The following is a 22,043-nucleotide window of genomic DNA, read 5'->3' on the forward strand; positions in this document are numbered from 1 at the left end:
ATCATTACAGGCAGGATTAGAATGAGTTAACTGCAGTAAAGCGATCTACAGCGGTGGCCAAAAGTTTTGAGAATTACATAAATATTGGAAACTGGAAAAGTTGCTGCTTAAGTTTTTATAATAGCAATTTGCATATACTCCAGAATGTTATGAAGAGTGATCAGATGAATTGCATAGTCCTTCTTTGCCATGAAAATTAACTTAATCCCAATAAAACCTTTCCACTGCATTTCATTGCTGTCATTAAAGGACCTGCTGAGATCATTTCAGTAATCGTCTTGTTAACTCAGGTGAGAATGTTGACGAGCACAAGGCTGGAGATCATTATGTCAGGCTGATTGGGTTAAAATGGCAGACTTGACATGTTAAAAGGAGGGTGATGCTTGAAATCATTGTTCTTCCATTGTTAACCATGGTGACCTGCAAAGAAACGCGTGCAGCCATCATTGTGTTGCATAAAAATGGCTTCACAGGCAAGGATATTGTGGCTACTAAGATTGCACCTCAATCAACAATTTATAGGATCATCAAGAACTTCAAGGAAAGAGGTTTAATTCTTGTTAAGAAGGCTTCAGGGCATCCAAGAAAGTCCAGCAAGCGCCAGGATCATCTCCTAAAGAGAATTCAGCTGCGGGATCGGAGTGCCACCAGTGCAGAGCTTGCCCAGGAATGGCAGCAGGCAGGTGTGAGCGCATTTGCATGCACAGTGAGGCGAAGACTTTTGGAAGATGGCCTGGTGTCAAGAAGGGCAGCAAAGAAGCCACTTCTCTCCAAAAAAAACATCAGGGACAGATTGATCTTCTGCAGAAAGTATGGTGAATGGACTGCTGAGGACTGGGGCAAAGTCATATTCTCTGATGAAGCCTCTTTCCGATTGTTTGGGGCATCTGGAAAAAGGCTTGTCCGGAGAAGAAAAGGTGAGCGCTACCATCAGTCCTGTGTCATGCCAACAGTAAAGCATCCTGAGACCATTCATGTGTGGGGTTGCTTCTCATCCAAGGGACTGGGCTCACTCACAATTTTGCCCAAAAACACAGCCATGAATAAAGAATGGTACCAAAACACCCTCCAACAGCAACTTCTTCCAACAACAGTTTGGTGAAGAACAATGCATTTTCCAGCGCGATGGAGCACCGTGCCATAAGGCAAAAGTGATAACTAAGTGGCTCGGGGACCAAAACGTTGACATTTTGGCTCCATGGCCTGGAAACTCCCCAGATCTTAATCCCATTGAGAACTTGTGGTCAATCCTCAAGAAGCGGGCGGACAAACAAAAACCCACTAATTCTGACAAACTCCAAGAAGTGATTATGAAAGAATGGGTTGCTATCAGTCAGGAATTGGCTCAGAAGTTGATTGAGATCATGCCCAGTCGAATTGCAGAGGTCCTGAAAAAGAGGGGCCAACACTGCAAATACTGACTCTTTGCATAAATGTCATGTAATTGTCGATAAAAGCCTTTGAAACGTATGAAGTGCGTGTAATTATATTTCACTACATCACAGAAACAACTGAAACAAAGATCTAAAAGCAGTTTAGCAGCAAACTTTGTGAAAACTAATATTTTTGTCATTCTCAAAACTTTTGGCCACAACTGTATATAAACCAGTAGGTTGTGCCAGTTATTAGACATAGTGGTCAGTGCAAAAATTGCAGGATTTTATTATTATTATTTTTATTAAAAAATATGGAATACATGGAAAATTCAAAAATTATTTAAAAATATGTTAAACATAAAAAAGCAATTCCCTTTAATATGAGAAAGTTTCACCATTTTCTAAATGTTTTTCATGTAATTTTTTCCTTTTTTTTGTTAGTCTTTGGAATGCTTTTAGGTGACACAATAATTCTAGATAACCTTGATGCAGCCAACAACTACAGAAAACAGGTAATAACCAAATTCATTGCAGTATTCATATTTGGCTTAAAGTGTTTTTCTGAAACTTTTATACTAATGTCCAACACCTGAGAGCTCGGTAGATCAGCAGTTTTTTTAGACTGTATCTGTGCTCGCAGTAGCACCATGGCCTTCTCACACCTTAGCCTAGGCCATGTGACATCACAATCATCAGTCACATGGCCTATGCACAACTCAGCCCCATTGAAGTGAATGGGATTGAGCTCCAATACCAAGCCCAACTGCTATACAATGTACAGTGCTGTGTTTGGTGAGAGGAGAGAAGGCCTCAGTGCTACTGAGCGCCGATGCCTTGTCAAACAGCTAATCTGCAGGGGGTCCACAGTGTCAGAACCCACCGATCGGATATTGATGACCTATCCAGAGGTGTCACTTTATGTTACCAACTTTGAAATATGTATTTAAGCAAACATTTTTTTTTTTGTTGACACATTATACTTTGTTAGTGGTAAATTTTGGTTAATATACTTTTTTAATCTATAAATATAGAACATTTATAGAATTTTTTTTTTTAATTATCGGTTTTCAAATTTTTATTCCTCTGCTTTCAAGACTGGTCTTCTTAATTAGAGTTAATTAAAGGGGTTGTAGAGGAGGCGGCACTCCATGTGAGCGCTGTTTTCTCTTCATTACACTGCCCGTCATCTCGGATGGGCAGTGTAATTACAAGTCCTCACTCTATTCACTTGAATAGAGCGGGTACTTGTAATTACACAACGCCACCACTACAGGGGCGACGACATGTAGTGTAATGAAGAGGAAGCAGCGCTCACAATGGAGCGCCGTCTCTTCTTCAAACAGCTGATCAGCAGGGCTGCCAGCAGTTAGACCTCTGCCGATCAGATATTGATAACCTATCCTCAGGACAGGTCATCAATTTAAACATGCTGCACAAACCCTTTAACATTTACAATATGTCAAATTTATGTTGGCATCATTTTTCAAGCGTACTTTTATTTTTTGGTGGTTGTTAGAAGGTAACTTAAGCAACTTTCTTTTTTTTTTTAAAACATTTCCAAAACCTACTTTTTTGGCGGCCAAATTAGATCTAAAGTGCCTTTGACTTGCTTATATATTAGAAATACCCCATAAGTCACCCCATTTTCAAAACATTTTCAGTTTTGCTCTATTTTTTTTTTAACTGAAGCAAGTTTTGAAAGACAAAACTCTTTTACCCCAAATCTGCAGTTTTTTAGAAATATCCCATATGTGGTCCTAGTATGCTACTTGACTCAAATACCAGCCTCAGAAATGAAGGTGTAGATTTTGGGGACCCCATTTTTTAGAATGTTTTTCAGGCACCATTTCACATTGACAGAGCTCTTGATGTGTAAAGACCTAAGAAACAACTGCCCTCTCTCCCATCCCCTCCCAAAAAAAGTTTACATTTTTGCAAACTATACACTTTAAGGGATTCATCTACCTAGGGGTAAGGCTACATGGCACACGACCGTGTGCCCCCCGTGGCCGTATTGCGGCCCGCATACAGCGGGTCTGCAATACACGGGCACCGGCCGTGTGCATTCCGCATCACAGATCGCGGACCCATTCACTTCAATGGTTCCACAATCACGGAGATGCGGAACGGAGGTACTGATCGGAACCCAACGGAAGCACTACGGAGTGCTTCCGTGGTGTTTGTGGCCGTGCCTCCGCACCGCAAAAAAGTAGCGCATGCACTACTTTTTTGCGGTGCGGACCGTCGGATGAGGATCGCCGACCCCAATCACTTGAATGCGGCTGCCCCACAGTCTGTGCCCGTGCATTGCGGACTGCAGCACGGGCACTGAGCCCTAACGTTCGTGTGCATGTAGCCTAAAGTGAGCATTTTACCCAGCAGGTGTTTCATAGAATATATTAGTTTTGACCCTGACTCTGTAAATTTAAACTTGCATATTCTAGCTAAACAATTTTCATATTAACAGGCGAAAAAGCACCCCACAAATTTTAATACAACTTCTCCTGGGTACAGCAGTCTCCCATATGTGGTCGCAAACTCCTGTGTGGGCGAATGGCAGGGCTCAGAAGGCAAGGAAAGCTATTTGGATTTTCAAGCTCAGATTTTGCTGGAGTGGGTAGTAGGCGCTATGTCATATATGTAAATTTGAGGTACCAGTACAGCAGAAACCCCATTTGGAAACTACATGCCCAATGAATTCAGCTAGGAATGTAGTGATAGTTTTGACTAAAACAAATGTTTCGTAGACTTATATGAACTTTTTCCAATAGCTCAAACTGACAATGTGTCAGTTGTATGTCATAGCTATACCTGCTGTGGATGGCGTGTTCACATCCCACTTGAAGTAAGTGTATGTCAGATTGCAGTAAACTTGCAATCAAGACATACAGTTATGTTGTTTAGCAGGAAGGAATTAAGGGATTGTCTATGCAGCCAGGGTTTAGGGTCCCAAGCCCGAGTTTGGGATTCTATCCCCTTGGCATTGGGCTCGATGTTCTGCTTCTTAGAAGTTTGAATTTTGTTGATTTTCTTTTGCTATGGGCAGAATTGGGACCGTAAGCCCTAGTTGTATAACAGCTTACTGGACCTACTTAGTGGTCCTAAACCATATAACATGTTCCCTTCAATTTAATTTAACACTATACAGAATTAACCACTGTAAAGAGTAAGTAACAAGATACGATATTACCACACCATCAACTTTGTCAAAAGTGCATATTGTCCTGCCATCCAAAAAATATCAGGGGTGGTTTAGATTAATACCTTAAGGACTTATGCCGTACATGTACTGCACAGCGAGCAAGGCGTTAATGGAGCACACTGTACATATACGGCACACTGATCGTGGGCACAAAATGCTGTGCTCACTCAAGCAGGGCGGGGGGCCTGGCTGAGATAACTACGATGCCGGTCAATTAACCCTTTAGATGTGGTGGTAAATGCTGTCCACTGCATCTAAACAGTTTACAGATGGAGGTGGCTCCCTCTCTCACTCCATCAGCTCCCCGCTATGGCAGTCCAAGGCCTTCAGTTCTGCCAGTTACGGAAGCCTATGGCCTCTTTTAGGCTACTTTCACACTAGCGTTCGGGTGTCCGCTCGTGCGCACCATTTGAAGGGGCTCACGAGCGGCCCCGAACGCATCCGTCTGGCCCCAATGCATTCTCAGTGGAGGCGGATCCACTGAGAATGCATCCGCCTGCCAGCGCTCAGCCTCCGCTCCGCTCAGTGAGCGGACACCTGAACGCTGCCTTGCAGTGTTCGGGTGTTCGCCTGGCCGTGCGGAGGCGAGCGGATCCGTCCAGACTTACAATGTAAGTCAATGGGGGCGGATCCGCTTGAAGATGACACCCATATGGCTCAATCTTCAAGCGGATCCGTTCCCCATTGACTTACAATGTAGAGTCCTGAACGGATCCGCTCAGACAACTTTCACACTTAGAAAATTTTCTACGTTTTAATGCAGACGCATCCGTTCTGAACGGATGCGAACGTCTGCATTATCGGAGCGGATCCGTCTGATGAAACATCAGACGGATCCGCTCCGAACGCTAGTGTGAAAGTAGCCTTACACGGGCGAGTTTTCCGTGGTGAGGTGAACGCATTGCACCCGCACTGAATCCGGACCCATTCATTTCTATGGGGCTGTGCACATGAGCGGTGATTTTCACGCGTTGCGCGAAAATCGAAGCATGCCCTATATTGTGCGTTTTTCACGCAACGCAGGCCCCATAGAAGTGAATGGGGCTGCCTGAAAACCGCAAGCAAGTGCGAGTGCGGAGCGATTTGCACGCATGGTTGCTAGGTGACGATCGGCATGTTTGGTACCCAGACCCGAACTTCTTCACAGAAGTTCGGGTTTGGGATCAGTGTTGTATAAATTTTATTATTTTCCCTTATAACATGGTTATAAGGGAAATAATAGCATTCTTAATACAGAATGCTAAGTAATTAGGGATGGAGGGGTTAAAAAATTAAAATTAAACTCACCTCATCCACTTGTTCGCGCAGCCCGGCATCTCTTCTTTCTTCATGTGGACGGACCATGTGAATGACCGCCGTGACGTCCTCCATAGGTCCTTTTCTCCCAGGTCCTCAAAGAAGAGAAGCCGGGAATGCGCGAACAAGTGGATGAGGGGTGAGTTTAATTAAATTTTTATTTTATTTTTTAACCCCTCCATCCCTAATTTACTCAGCATTCTGTATTAAGAATGCTATTATTTTCCCTTATAACCATGTTATAAGGGAAAATAATAAAATTTATACAACACTGATCCCAAACCCGAACTTCTGTGAAGAAGTTCGGGTCTGGGTACCAAACATGCCGATTTTTCTCACATCCACATTTATGGCATTTCTGTAGCCAGTAGAACCTGCCTTTTATTTGAAGAAGTGTGGTGTACCACACCAGTTGGCACCAATGGGCACAACATATTGGGCATTGAAATGCCATATCTGAGGAAAGACTGCAAGTTTCACTTTGCACAGTCCGCAAAGCATTCATTTTTGCAAATGCTCACTGCAGCCCTTAATAAATACCTTGAGGGATAAAGTTTCCAATATTGGATCACTTCTTCAGGTGTCATTTATTATTTCACCCCAAAGCTTCTACAATTGTCAGCAGTAGCCGTGTAAATCACCACATTGGCCCTAAAATGTGCTCATTTACTTTTGAGCCCTGTTGTATGTCCAAGCAAAGGATTAGGGCCACATGTAGGGTGTTTCTAAAACCAGGAAGCAGAGCATAATAATAGGACTTACTTTTCAACTGGCACCCACTGGACACATCATATTGGGCACTGAAATGGCATCTGATGGAAATTTGTGGTGGATCGTCTGCTCCAGCTCTGCTCAAGATAAGTCCTCTCCTTCATTTCCCTTTCTGTGTTTTATCTATGCCTCTAGGGAGACGCTTGCTTCCTCCTGATTTGAAAGAAGCAGGTTGCCTCTTTCCCTTTTCCCCTGCTGCTTAGGGTTTGCCCAGGGTGTTTAGGTTTAGGCACGAGGGCATGTGCATATCCACCCTAAGGGTATGCACATGGGGCACAGCAGTTTAGGGAAAGCTTTTAGGGATCACTAGGAGGTGCCCCTTTTCTCTCTAGCTTTTGGGCCTAGTCGTTCGTTCTGTTTGTTTTCCTGTGTTTGGTTATTTCCCCACTTACCTACCTATCGTGACATTTTCACTTTGCAAGACACCTGTGGAGTTAAAATCCTTACAACATCCCTTGGTAAATTCTGTGAGAGGTGTGTTTTTTTTAAATAGTCACTTCTTGGGGGGGGGCGCAACCTTTTTATTTGATTTCACCTCCACGCCTCTGCTGCTGTTGGCCAGTGCTGTATAAATCGCCAAACTAGCCTGAGGGGCACATGGTGCTCATTCCCTTCTAACCCCAGATAGCAGTTTATGACCACATAGAGGGTAATGACATACTATGGAAAAATGTTACAAAATTTGGGGTGCTTTTGCTCTTATAAACACTTGTGTAAATTAAACATTTGAGGTTAAAACTACATATAATTGAAATACAATGTTTTTATTTCATGTCCAAATTTTTTTAAATTCTATGAAACACCTGTGGGGTTCAAAGCACTCACTGTACCCCTCAATAAATTCCATGAGGGGCGTAATGGGGGTCACTCATGGTCTCAAATGTGACATGAGCCTGAAAACTATTCCAGCAAAATCTGCCCTCCAGAAACCATATGGCACTTCTCTTCTGAGCACTGCCATGTGCCCATACAACAGTTTATGACCACATATGTTATTGAATTCATGAGAAAATGGGTAAAAAATTGTGGGGGGCTTTTTCTCCTGTTAACCCTCGAGAAAATGAAAAATTTGGGGCAAAATCTACATTTTATTTGAAGAAATTAAACTTTTCATTTTTACGGCCATAGGTTTCTAAATTCTATGAAACGCCACTGGGGTCAAAGTGCTTACTACACCTATCAATAAATTCCTTGAGGGGTGCAGATTTCAAAATGGGTCATTTTTTGGAGGGTTTCCACTGTGGGGTGCCTCAGGATCTCTTCAATTATGACATGGTGCCACAAAACTATTCCAGCAAAATCTGCCCTTCAAAAGCCATGTGGCGCTCCTTCTCTTCCTAGCCCTGCTGTGTGTCCATACAGTAGTTTATGACCACATATGGGGTGTTTCTGTAATCAGGGTAATCAATATTGAAGTTTGTTTTGTTCTTAGCCCTTGCTGTGTTACAGGACCAAATTGATTAAAATGGAAAATCTGCAAAAAAAGAAACTTTTAAATTTCACCTCTTTTGTTTTATTTATTGTGGAACACCTAAAGGATTAAAGGGATTCTGTCAACCTCTCATAACTCAAATTCAGATTTTAAACCAGTCATGCTCCACAGCTTACCTTGAATCGGCTGTGCTGTTCTATATTGTAATTTGTCCAGTAGTTTTGCAGAAAAACGACTTTTATAATTATGCAAATTAACGCTGAAGGTGCCCAGAGGGGCGTTATGTTCCCCTTTGTGTGCCCAGTAACGCCCCTCTTACAGTGCCCAAAACGCCTTCCTCCAGAATCCCTAACCGCCCACAGCGTCTCATCCCTCTCCTCCCCCTCCTTGACGGCCGAGCGAAGTCTCGCGCAGACGCAGTACCCACTGAGGGCTGCGCCAGTGCGATTTGTTGGAGACTGAGGGAAGAGCGAGCATCGGACGTCACTGGGTTCGGCGCATGCCCAGTGACGACGTTGAAGCTCCTGCCCTCAGTCTCCAGCAAATCGCACTGGCGCAGCCCTCAGTGGGTACTGCGTCTGCGCGAGACTTCGCTCGGCCGTCAAGGAGGGGGGAGGAGAGGGATGAGACGCTGTGGGCGGTTAGGGATTCTGGAGGAAGGCGTTTTTGGGCACTGTAAGAGGGGCGTTACTGGGCACACAAAGGGGAACATAACGCCCCTCTCGGCACCTTCAGGGTTAATTTGCATAATTATAAAAGTTGTTTTTCTGCAAAACTACTGGACGGATTACAATATAGAACAGCACAGCCGATTCAAGGTAAGCTGTGGAGAATGACTGGTTTAAAATCCGAATTTGGGTTATGAGAGGTGACAGAATCCCTTTAACAAAGTTTGTAAAAAATCCAGTTTGAATACCTTGAGGGGTGTAGTTTCTAATATTGGAGTCATTTATGGTTGGTTTCTATTATTTAAGCCCTTCAGTCACTTCAGAACTAGTCCTTAAAGTTTGTTTTGGAAATTTTCTTGAAAATTTTAAAAAGATATGTGTGGTTTCTCAGCCTTCTAACATCCTAACAAATAAAATTACATTTGGAAAATGATGCCAATATAATGTAGACACATGGGGAATGTTAATAACTTTTTTCAGGTATCACTGTCTTTAAAAGCATAGAAATTCAAATTTAGAAGTAGATAATTTTTTAAAGTTTTCTGTATCGACCCAAATTTACTACTAACATGACGTGGTAAAACTACAAGAATACAAATAGAATGTATTAACCACCTCAGCTCCCCTAGCTTAAAGGATAACTATCACCCTTAGACCCTAATTTCAATTTTCATATATGTAGTTAGTAATAACATGATATTCCAGAATCAGTTACTATTAGACTGACTTACCCCATATTTAATAAGATTCAGCCCTTAGCAACCAGTCTGCATAAAACTGCAATTTCACTATTCAGTTAAGATGGCCGCCACTGCCCTCCCCCTGAGGCTAATCCCGCCTGCCCTCACTAGCCAGTAACAATAGCCCCCCAAAAGTGTCAGTAACCAGAGCCCTCCCCCTAAAGGGTTAATCTCCTGCAGCACAAAGGGGTCCTCTTACCACATGTTGCTTTCATTTATACACTGAGCAGATGGCAGATCTCCCTTCCCTGCTCTGCGCTGCTTCAACTCTGCATTGTCCCAGTCTGCTGAGTGAGGGAGAGCGTCTGCCAAGTGCAGGGACAGGGAGAAGTGCACACAGCCCAGGCACTGTTATCAGCTGCTGGGGAGGACCTGGCTTTAATCATTTACTTACAGTCCCTGGCTGTCTCTAATCTGACCTTGCAGGCTGCGTGCTTCTGCTTCCTCTGTCCTTCAACACATAAATGGACTATGCCTAGCAACCTGATTTTAAGCACAGGTAAAAGTAGGCAGTACAGGGAACAAAACTGTGGAATTAAGGGGTAATTGAGTACACAGTGAAAAGTTGAAATAGGGCCACCAAGGAGATATTAATCACCACAATCCAATACTCCAAAAAAAATAATAATATGACAGTTATACTTTAAACCCCCTTAATGACCAGACCACTTTTTACAATTCTGCACTACACTACTTTCACGGTTTATTGTTCGGTCATACAACTTACCACCCAAATAAATTTTGCCTCCTTTTCTTCTCACTAATAGAGCTTTCATTTGGTGGTATTTCATTGCTGCTGAAAAATGTCATTTTTCACTTTCTGTTGTAAAATAAAAATAAAAAATACATTTCTATATAAATTTTTCTCTAAATGTATTGTTCTACATGTCTTTGATTTAAAAAAATGCAATAAGTGTATATTTATTGGTTTGGGTAAAAGTTATAGCGTTTACAAACTATGGTACAAAAATGTGAATTTCCGCATTTTGAAGCAGCTCTGACTTTCTGAGCACCTGTCATGTTTCCTGAGGTTCTACAATGCCCAGACAGTAGAAAAACCCCACAAATGACCCTATTTCGGAAAGTAGACACCCTAAGGTATTCGTTGATGGGCATAGTGAGTTCATAGAACTTTTTATTTTTTGTCACAAGTTAGTGGAAAATGATGATTTATTTATTTATTTATTTTTTTCTTACAAAGTCTCATATTCCACTAACTTGTGACAAAAAATAAAAACTTCCATGAACTCACTATGCCCATCACAAAATACCTTGGGGTGTCTTCTTTCCAAAATGGGGTCACTTGTGGGGTAGTTATACTGCCCTGGCATTTTAGGGGCCCTAATGCGTGAGAAGTAGTTTGAAATTCAAATGTGTAAAAAATGTCCTGTGAAATCTTAAAGGTGCTCTTTAGAATTTGGGCCCCTTTGCCCACCTAGGCTGCAAAAAAGTGTCACACATGTGGTATCGCCGTACTCAGGAGAAGTTGGGCAATGTGTTTTGGGGTGTCTTTTTACATATACCCATGCTGGGTGAGAGAAATCTCTGTAAAAGTCAACTTTTCCCATTTTTTTTATACAAAGTTTGTCATTTTAGAGAGATATTTCTCTCACCCAGCATGGGTATATGTAAAAATACACCCCAAAACGCATTGCCCTACTTCTCCTGAGTACGGCGATATCACATGTGTGACACTTTTTTGCAGCCTAGGTGCGCAAAGGGGCCCAAATTCCTTTTAGGAGGGCATTTTTAGACATTTGGATTCCAGACTTCTTCTCACGCTTTAGGGCCCCTAAAATGCCAGGGCAGTATAAATATCCCACATGTGACCCCATTTTGGAAAGAAGACACCCCAAGGTATTCCGTGAGGGGCATGGTGAGTTCATAGAAGTATTTTTTTTTTGGCACAAGTTAGCGGAAATTATTTTTTTTTTGTTTTTTCTCACAGTCTCCCTTTGCGCTAACTTGTGACAAAAAGTTCAATCTTTCATGGACTCAAAATGCCCCTCAGCGAATACCTTGGGGGGTCTACTTTCCGAAATGGGGTCACTTGTGGGGTATTTATACTGCCCTGGCATTTTAGGGGCCATAAAGCGTGAGAAGAAGTCTGGAATATAAATGTCTAAAAAAATTTACGCATTTGGATTCCGTGAGGGGTATGGTGAGTTCATGTGAGATTGAAATTTTTGTCCCAAGTTAGTGGAAAGGGAGACTTTGTAAGAAAAAAATAAAAAATATCAATTTCCGCTAACTTGTGACAAAAAAAAAATATGCCCCTCAAAAGTATCTTTTTATAGCGCCGCAGAGATTTTTACGGTGTTTTTTGCAGTGATCAGAAAAAAAAAAATTCTGTCACTGCGGTGGGGCGGACCTGAACGCAAGTGTGCGCACAAGATCAGGCCTGATCGGGCGAACATGGCGTTTTTTGTAGAGCCTATAGAACATGTCCTATTCTTGTCCGCAATTGCGGACAGGAAAAGGCATTTTCTATATAGTTCTGGCAGTGTGCAGATCCGCAAAATGCGGAAAGCACATTGCCGGCGTCCGTGTTTTGCGCATCCGCGGATCCGCAAAACACATACGGACGTCTGAATGGAGCCTTACAGGGGGAGTGATCAATGACAGGGGGGTGATCAGGGAGGTCTATATGGGGTGATCACCCCCCTGTCATTGATCACCCCCCTGTCAGGCTCCATTCAGACGTCGTATGTGTTTTGCGGATCCGTAAAACACATACGGCATCTGAATTGAGCCTTACCGGGGGGTGATCAATGACAGGGGGGTGATCACCCCTTATAGACTCCCTGATCACCCCCCTGTCATTGATCACCCCCCCTGTCAGGCTCCATTCAGACGTCCGTATGTGTTTTGCGGATCCGTAAAACACATACGGCATCTGAATGGAGCCTTACCGGGGGGGTGATCAATGACAGGGGCGTGATCAGGGAGTCTATATGGGGTGATCACCCCCCTGTCATTGATCACCCCCCTGTCAGGCTCCATTCAGACGTCCGTATGTGTTTTGCGGATCCGTAAAACACATACGGCATCTGAATGGAACCTTACAGGGGGGTGATCAATGACAGGGGGGTGATCAGGGAGTCTATATGGGGTGATCAGGGGTTAATAAGGGGTTAATAGGGTTCCCAGAATGCTTTGCACTCCCACAATGCAGTGCACCACACACAATGCAATAGTCTTCGTAACAGGAAGAACAAAGTGTAATACAACTTAACACCGCTAGATGGTGCTATAACCACACAACACTTCAGAACTACAAAGACTGAGGCAGACGTGATCTGTACTGATTCTCTAACCCTGCTGGGCAGAACAAACTATGTTACTTTTTAATTAATTTCTCCATTTTAGCTTGTTCAGTTTTGTCAGTGCCCAACACTGCTGACTAGAGATGGAGAGAGAATCCGCGGCAATGGAAAGTTTGGTGGAGTGCAAAATAAAGCACCCTCTATACGCCAGCTTGGCAAAATGATGTTTGGAGCTCCAAGGCCCAGTGAATTTGAAACTGTTTCTGCGGAAATAGGTTTGTATTAAAATGAGAGCCTTTTTTTTGCAACAATTTGCCTGTTTCAGTTACATTTACTAATTGATTAAATCTTTAGTAAGTTCATATCCAGTCGACAGAGTAGTTTAGTGCTGATCTCTCCTGGGACATAATCAACAGAAGTGTACAAAGTGAAGTAGTATAAACTGTATGTGTAAATACATATATACATTGGTTTCCAGTTGTCTGGAAATTTAATGTCTATTCTTTATCAGTTTTAATGACAATTTGGCTTTAATCTTTTTCTTACCTGCATGATTATATACCTTGCGGCGGTAAACTCTTAATTGTAACCTGAGGTATAAAAGCGCTCGGTTACATAGCAATCTTCCAGTGCGCCTAGGCTCTGCAAAACGTTGTGACTGTGCTGTCATTAGACAGCTGCGGTCACAGTATGGATCCCAGAGATCAGGCAAAGTGGTCTCCCTGTATGACATTGCTGTGTACAGAGATCCACCACAATGTAAAGTAAAAAAAACTGGCATAGGAGTGCTCTTCTTGATATGTGAGTACACCATGCTGGCTGTAAAAATAACTGTGAGCCTGCAGTCTGTGAACTAACTGTAGCAGGAATGGGTTAATTCACTCTTCTTTTTTCATAAAAAATGTAAAAACATAAACAATTTAGCAAGTGGCATTTATCATGTAGTGAAAGTTAATTCAAGACACTTACTAATATATTGTGATTATCCATATTGCTTCCTTTGTTTGTTGGATTCATTTTTCCAGCACATTATACACTGCTCGTTTGGAACCGAAACAGAGTTCGGTAAAAGGTTATTAACAGTAGAAATTAATTTCTGAAGTTATTACCTGAAGTCTCGCAAGACTTCGCGAAGTAATAACCTTGGCTCATAGGAGCCAATACATTCTAATACTGTATGGAGCACTCCCTCCCTACAGTATTCTAACAAATTATGCGAATCGACTACAGATGTTTCATCCGAAGTCGATTCGCTCATCCCTAGTTACGACCTCCCTGCAATCCAGTAGTGGTGGCCGTAACCATGGAAACAAGCAGTGTATAATGTGATGGAAAAATTCATCCAGCCAGTAAAGGAAGAAATATGGACTACCACAATACATTAGTAAGTGCCTTGTATTAACTTTCTGTACATAATAAATGTTATTTGCTCAAGTGACACAACCCTTTTGATAAAAATTATAAAAAAACAAAAAGGGAAATAAAGATAATTAAAAGAGTTTTAGCTATAGTTACTAGTTTTAGCAATACTATAGCGGACTTTGTGTGTGTAAAATATACAAACGTGCACACTTTTTTTCTTTTTGCTTTTTTAAAATATTTTAAAAATGTAGAAATCTTTTGTCTTAAAATCTTTTGTAACATTTTGAAAAAAATTGATAAGAAAGAAAAAAAAACTTTTTTTTCATCATTTTCACAGTTTTTCCTTCAATATTATTTTTTTTAAAAAGCCACAAAAGAAAGGTCTGTGGTGTCCTATTAAAAATAATATCAAATACTTGTTGGTTGGCTCAGAAATTAGTTATTTGCAGCTAGATACCCTCGTTGTTAAAACTGAAAAATTGGCCTGGTAAGGAAGGGGTTATAAACGCTCCAGTAATGAAGTGGTTAAATGGATAGAATTTTCCTTCACTGCATATACCACATATCAGAAATGCACAATAAGCAGCCCTAATAGTGCCACACTTCTTAGCAATTTACATATATTACACCACGCAACAAAAAAAAAAAACTTCATCTGCTACTGGGCAAAAACTTATTGTTGTAACAGATCACAAAATTTTGCTATGCATAACTATGCCTAAATGAATTAAGTACTTGGAAAGCATTGAATAATTTTGAACAGAACGAGTTTTACTCCAACAATTACCTGATCTACATCAAAGTTTGCGTAGTAAACAGTGTATGAAAATGTAATGGAATAACAAAATTTCAAAAAGTCTCGTTTTGCAGTTTAAAAGTCTTACTTGAGCAAGGCCCAGTACTGTTAAAAGTGCTTCAGGTATCTGCTTTTGCATTTGTGAACGGTCATATTTTCCCCTTGCAAAAACCAGCAGAGGTCCCCATCATGTTGGGATTCCATCGGCCTTGATACCTGTTCTCCATTGTAGAAATATCTTGAGGAAACTGCTCTCCATATTCGTCACTTAAGTGTCCCAAATTGGGTGGGAAAAAGTCAAGATGGGAATGTAAGAAATGCGCTTTCAATGACATTCGGCAGCCAAGTTGTTCATTTGATGTAAGCATGTTGTCTACTAATTCAGCATAGTTTGCAGCTCGTCTGTTCCCAAGGAAGTTCTGCACTACTAGAACAAATGCATCCCAAGCTGCAAGACGCACTCGCTTTGTCAGATTCTTGTGCTGATCATAAGTAGTGTATTTGCCAGTAGTGTATTATCCATCTTAAGTTTCAAAACTGATAGCTCTATAGCAGATCACTTTATCAAAATCTGTCCAGCTTGCCTTACATACTTATTGCTGATATCAGCCTGAGTGCGTCCGAACAGGTCTGGACATGTCCATTGGAATATCTCCAATATAATGCATTAATATTATAACTGAATAGGCTTTGCATGTACTTAACCCTTTAAGGACCTCCGCTGCCGGATTTTTTCTATTTTAAATAGCAGAGACCCGCGGCACATGGCTGATCGCATACATTTTCCCTTTCAGATGCCGTAGTCAAATGTGACCACGGCATCTGCGCAGTCCGGAAGAGGAAGTCACGCACTTCTGCTCCGGTAATAGCGTTCCCCGGCTGAGATCAGGGAACCTGTTACATTAATCTAATAGGCTGAAGCCTCAAGCAGGCTTCGGTGCCTATTAGATGACTATACCAATACAGGCCACTAGGTGGCAGCATTGTATTGGTATAATGTAAATGAAGTGTTCAATGGTGTCTATATAAACATCAATGAACACAATAGGCAATCTAATCACTGACAGTTATTGTCACCGAAGGTGACTTACAAAAAGTACAAAAAATATTTTTGCAAATATAAAAAAAAAAGTTCAAATCACCCCCTTTTCCTTAACCACCTCAGCTCCCCTAGCTTAAACACCCTTAATGACCAGACCACTTTTTACAATTCTGCACTACACTACTTTCACGGTTTATTGCTCGGTCATACAACTTACCACCCAAATGAATTTTACCTCCTTTTCTTCTCACTAATAGAGCTTTCATTTGGTGGTATTTCATTGCTGCTGCCATTTTTACTTTTTTTTTTATTAATCGAAATTTACCGAATTTTTTTCTCAAAAATGACATTTTTCACTTTCAGTTGTAAAATTTTTCAAATAAAACTACATTTATATATACATTTTTCTAAATTTATTGTTCTACATGTCTTTGATAAAAAAAAATGCAAAAAGTGTACATTTATTGGTTTGCGCAAAAAGTTATAGTGTTACAAACTATGGTACAAAAATGTGAATTTCCGCATTTTGAAGCAGCTCTGACTTTCTGAGCACCTGTTCATGTTTCCTGAGGTTCTACAATGGCCTGAAAGTAAAAACACCCACAAATGACCCTATTTCGGAAAGTAGACACCCTAGGGTATTCGCTGTTATGGGCATAGTGAGTTCATAGAACTTTTTATTTTTTTGTCACAAGTTAGCGGAAATGATGATTTATTTTTATTTTATTTTTTTCTTACAAAGTCTCATATTCCACTAACTTGTGACAAAAAATAAAAACTTCCATGAACTCACTATGCCCATCACGAAATACCTTGGGTGTCTTCTTTCCAAAATGGGGTCACTTGTGGGGTAGTTATACTGCCCTGGCATTTAGGGGCCCTAATGTGTGAGAAGTAGTTTGAAATCCAAATGTGTTAAAAATGCCCTGTGAAATCCTAAAGGTGCTCTTTAGAATTTGGGCCCCTTTGCCCACCTAGGCTGCAAAAAAGTGTCACACATGTGGTATTGCCGTACTCAAGAGAAGTAGGGCAATGTGTTTTGGGGTGTATTTTTACATATACCCATGCTGGGTGAGATAAATATCTCTGTCAAATGACAACTTTGTATAAAAAAAATTGAAAAAGTTGTCTTTTAGAGAGATTTATATGCAAAGTGTTTGCCAAACACCGCCCCTCAGCTCGTATGCCTCGGCAAACGTATCTTTTTTACTGCAGAGGAGAAATCTCATCTTGCAGCGCCGCATACACGACTTTTGTGTAATCTGACAGCAAGCGTAATGCTTCTGTCAGAATGCACATCAGTGCTGCAGCTCGTTCATCGGTTGGTCCACCTAGAAGGTAAAAAAAAAAAAACGGAAAAACCAGGCCGCAACACAATAAATTTATTAACATTAAGTTTATATAACATTTGAACGGAACATTAACTTTTATAAAATTTTACTTTTTGAACAGAACATTAACTTTTTTGCTTACCGGTGATTTTTTTTTTTTTTTTTACCTTTATAGGACAAACCTCTCGTTCCCCATGGACAATGTGCAAAACGCAAATCGCCCAGAGATGTGGCGAAGTACATTATGCACTTTGTCCCAGGTGAAAGGAGAGGTTTTGCAGCAGCTGTGAGTGAAAGGGCCCTAACAGCCCTGTGTGCCTGTCCTGTGTAACGCAATCCCTATGCTAAGTGTACCTGTGTGTGGTACTTCCGGAAACACTCCCCTAAGCATAGGGCAGGGTGGTCAGGACAGAAATAGCGGGTGTCACGCCTTATTCCACTCCTGCTACAGACACAACATTTTTTTCGGGGTGGCGGTCAGTTTGAGGTACCAGCAACGACACTGGGGAAATGTCGCTCGTGTAGACGGCTCAATACACTGGTGGTTGGGGCCACGGAACCTCCTGGATACAGGAGGTTCTCGATGATCTCTTCCTGAAATTTGAGGAAGGATCCTGTTCTCCCAGCCTTACTGTAGAGAACAAAACTATTGTACATCGCCAATTGAATTAAATATACAGACACCTTCTTATACCAGCGTCTGGTTCTGCGGGAAAGTAAATAAGGAGCCAACATCTGGTCATTGAAGTCCACCCCTCCCATGAGCAAATTATAGTCGTGGACCGAGAGGGGCTTTTCAATGACACTGGTTGCTCGTTCAATTTCGATTGTCGTGTCTACGTGAATGGAGGAGAGCATGTAAACGTCACGCTTGTCTCTCCATTTCACCGCGAGCAGTTCTTCGTTACACAAGGCAGCCCTCTCCCCCCTTACAAGACGGGTGGTAACGAGCCGTTGGGGGAAGCCCCGGCGACTAGGTCGCGCGGTGCCACAGCAGCCAATCTGTTCTAAAAACAAATGCCTGAAGAGGGGCACACTTGTGTAAAAATTGTCCACATAAAGATGGTACCCCTTGCCAAATAAGGGTGACACCAAGTCCCAGACTGTCTTCCCACTGCTCCCCAGGTAGTCAGGGCAACCGACCGGCTCCAGGGTCTGATCTTTACCCTCATAGACTCAAAATTTGTGAGTATAGCCTGTGGCCCTTTCACAGAGCTTATACAATTTGACCCCATACCGGGCGCACTTGCTTGGGATGTATTGTTTGAAGCCAGGGCGCCCGGTAAAATGTATAAGGGACTCGTCTATGCAGATGTTTTGTTCAGGGGTATACAAATATGCAAATTTGGTGTTAAGGTGGTCTATGAGGGGCCGAATTTTGTAGAGTCGGTCAAAAGCTGGGTGGCCTCTGGGACGAGAGGTGCTGTTGTCGCTAAAGTGCAGGAAACGCAGGATGGTCTCAAATCGTGTCCTGGACATGGCAGCAGAGAACATGGGCATGTGATGAATTGGGTTCGTGGACCAATATGACCGCAATTCATGCTTTTTTATCAGGTCCATGTTGAGGAGAAGGCCCAGAAAAGTTTTAAATTCGGAAACTTGGACGCATTTCCACCGGAAAGACTGGGCGTAAAAGCTTCCCGGGTTGGCGGCTATAAATTCAGTGGCATATCTGTTTGTTTCTGCCACGACTAAGTCCAAGAGCTCCGCAGTTAAGAACAGCTCAAAAAAAACCAGTGCCGATCCGATCTGAGCTGTCTCAACCCGAACTCCAGACTGGGCGGTGAAAGGGGGAACTACTGGTGCGGCTGAAGTTGGGGGCTGCCAATCAGGGTTTGCCAGCACCTCAGGGACTCTAGGGGCTCTACGAGCCTGTCTGTGCGGTGGCTGCGACGGGAGAACTAATGCACGTGCCACCGTACCAGCTACAACTGCCCTTCTGGTGCTCGCCACTTCACCATGTTGTACGGCAGTGCTGGTACTAGGTCCAGGATGGGGCTGCGCTGCTGGTGTATGCCTCACCACGTAATCCGACAGCGCCAGCCCCACTCTGCTGCCCTTGAAGCCGATCCTGTGCAACCTGTGGTCTAGCAACACGGGGTCGGGTATGCCTGGTGGTATCAGGAACCGTAACCTCCTCGTCCGAACTTTGGGTCAGACTGCCACTGCTTTCTACAGGTTCATATTCTGACCCGCTGGATTCGTCAGATGAGGGTTCCCACTCCTCATCCGACTGGGTCAGAAGCCTGTAGGCCTCTTCAGAAGAATACCCCTTATTTGCCATTTGGTCAACTAAATTTAGGGGGTATTCCTGAGACCACCCAAGAAAAAAAGCAAGCCTGTATTACAAATGGGAGGCTAGCGAAGTACCGGAAGCCGCTGCGATTGATAAAAAATATCAAAACTGATTTATTTATTTTTTATCGCCGCAGCGCTTGTAAAGTGATTGTGCAGTGATCAAAAAAAATATATAATTTTTGTCACTGCGGCGGGGCGTGGGTGAACGCACATGTGGGCGACCGATCAGGCCTGATCGGGCAAACACTGTGTTTTGGGTGGAGGGTGAACTAAGGTGACACTAATACTATTATAGATCTGACTGTGATCAGTTTTGATCACTTACAGATACTATAAAAGTACCAATGCTGATTAGCGATACGCTTATCAGCGAATCAGTGACTGCGGTGCGGTGGGCTGGGCGCTAACCGACGCTAACTACCTAACAAAGGGGCCTAAACTATCCTAAACCTAACCGTCAATACTAGTGAAAAAAAAAAAGTGACAGTTTACACTGATCACTTTTTTCCCTTTCACTAGGTGATTGACAGGGGTGATCAAGGGGTTAATTGGGGTGATGGGGGGTGATCTGGGGCTAAGTGTAGTGTTGGTGTGTACTCACAGTGATGTGTGCTCCTCTGCTGGGACCAACCGACGAAAAGGACCAGCAGAGGAGCACAGAAGCCATTTAACACATTATATTTATAAATATAATGTGATAACTGGCTTGTGATTCGATTTTTTGAAAATCACCAGCCTGCCAGCGACGATCATTGGCTGGCAGGCTGGTGACGAAATACTCCTCTAACTTTTGCCGGCCCGCAATGCGCATGCGCGGGCCGGCTCTGCCCGAAATCTCGCGTCTCGCGAGAGGACGCGCCGGCGCGTCCAGGAGGAATAACAGGGCCGCCGCCAGGACGCAATCTTGTATGTGACCATTAAAATCATTTGAAAATTACAACTACAGCGAGTGCCAATCCTTTCTATACAAGTGTCTGTGGACCTTCCCTTGACTCGCGCACCACATCGCTGACAGCTGAGTGACGCCTGTATCTTCCTTGGATTAGCAATCCTGCGTTCGGCGGTCCTGAGGTGGTTAAAATAAAAATACTTTTTAATAAAAAAGATAAACATCATGGGCATCGCCCCCGTGCGAAATGCCCATACTATTAAAATATAACAATATTAATGGCATACGACAAATGGAGTAACGGGCAGAAAAATAAAAACAGCCAATTTGCCATTTTTTTGTCACTTCAGCTACCCAATAATTTTTTTATAAAAAGTGATCAAAAAGTCTCACACCTTCAATTGGTATCACTGAAAGAACAGATCGTCCCTCAAAAAAATGAACCCTCACACAGCCCCGTACACATCACTACAAAAAAGTTATAGGGGTTAGAATCCGGTTATAAAAAAAATGTTTTTCTCCTCAAAGGTTTTCATTTTTTTTCAGTATTAAAACGCAAGAAAAATTATACTACAGTCGTGGCCAAAAGTTTTGAGAATGACACAAATATTAGTTTTCACAAAGTTTGCTGCTAAACTGCTTTTAGTTTTTTGTTTCGGTTGTTTCTGTGATGTAGTGAAATATAATTACACGCACTTCATACGTTTTAAAGGCTTTTATCGACAATTACATGACATTTATGCAAAGAGTCAGTATTTGCAGTGTTGGCCCTTCTTTTTCAGGACCTCTGCAATTCGACTGGGCATGCTCTCAATCAACTTCTGGGCCAATTCCTGACTGATAGCAACCCATTCTTTCATAATCACTTCTTGGAGTTTGTCAGAATTAGTGGGTTTTTGTTTGTCCACCCGCCTCTTGAGGATTGACCACAAGTTCTCAATGGGATTAAGATCTGGGAGTTTCCAGGCCATGGACCCAAAATGTCAACGTTTTGGTCCCCGAGCCACTAGTTATCACTTTTGCCTTATGGCACGGTGCTCCATCGTGCTGGAAAATGCATTGTTCTTCACAAACTGTTGTTGGATTGTTGGAAGAAGTTTCTGATGGAGGGTGTTTTGGTACCATTCTTTATTCATGGCTGTGTTTTTTGGGCAAAATTGTGAGTGAGCCCACTCCCTTGGATGAGAAGCAACCCCACACATGAATGGTCTCAGGATGCTTTACTGTTGGCATGATACAGGATTGATGGTAGCGCTCACCTTTTCTTCTCCGGACAAGCCTTTTTCAGATGCCCCAAACAATCGGAAAGAGGCTTCATTGGAGAATATGACTTTGCCCCAGTCCTCAGCAGTCCATTCACCATACTTTCTGCAGAAGATCAATCTGTCCCTGATGTTTTTTTTGGAGAGAAGTGGCTTCTTTGCTGCCCTTCTTGACACCAGGCCATCTTCCAAAAGTCTTCGCCTCACTGTGCGTGCAGATGCGCTCACACCTGCCTGCTGCCATTCCTGAGCAAGCTCTGCATTGGTGGCACTCCGATCCCGCAGCTGAATCCTCTTTAGGAGACGATCCTG

The 22,043-nt window shown here is 42.6% G+C and overlaps 1 protein-coding gene across 1 annotated transcript in view; it reads left to right on the forward strand.

The window, feature by feature from the left end:
* Nucleotides 1-22,043, forward strand: part of SMCHD1 (structural maintenance of chromosomes flexible hinge domain containing 1) — a 383,867-nt gene that overhangs the window by 343,378 nt on the left and 18,446 nt on the right. The window contains 2 exon segments of the mRNA XM_040432517.1: nucleotides 1,818-1,888; nucleotides 12,855-13,026. Coding sequence (XP_040288451.1) covers nucleotides 1,818-1,888; nucleotides 12,855-13,026 — 243 coding nt within the window.

This window comes from Bufo bufo, chromosome 5 (assembly GCF_905171765.1).
Source record: "Bufo bufo chromosome 5, aBufBuf1.1, whole genome shotgun sequence".
Classification (NCBI taxonomy): Eukaryota; Metazoa; Chordata; class Amphibia; order Anura; family Bufonidae; genus Bufo; species Bufo bufo.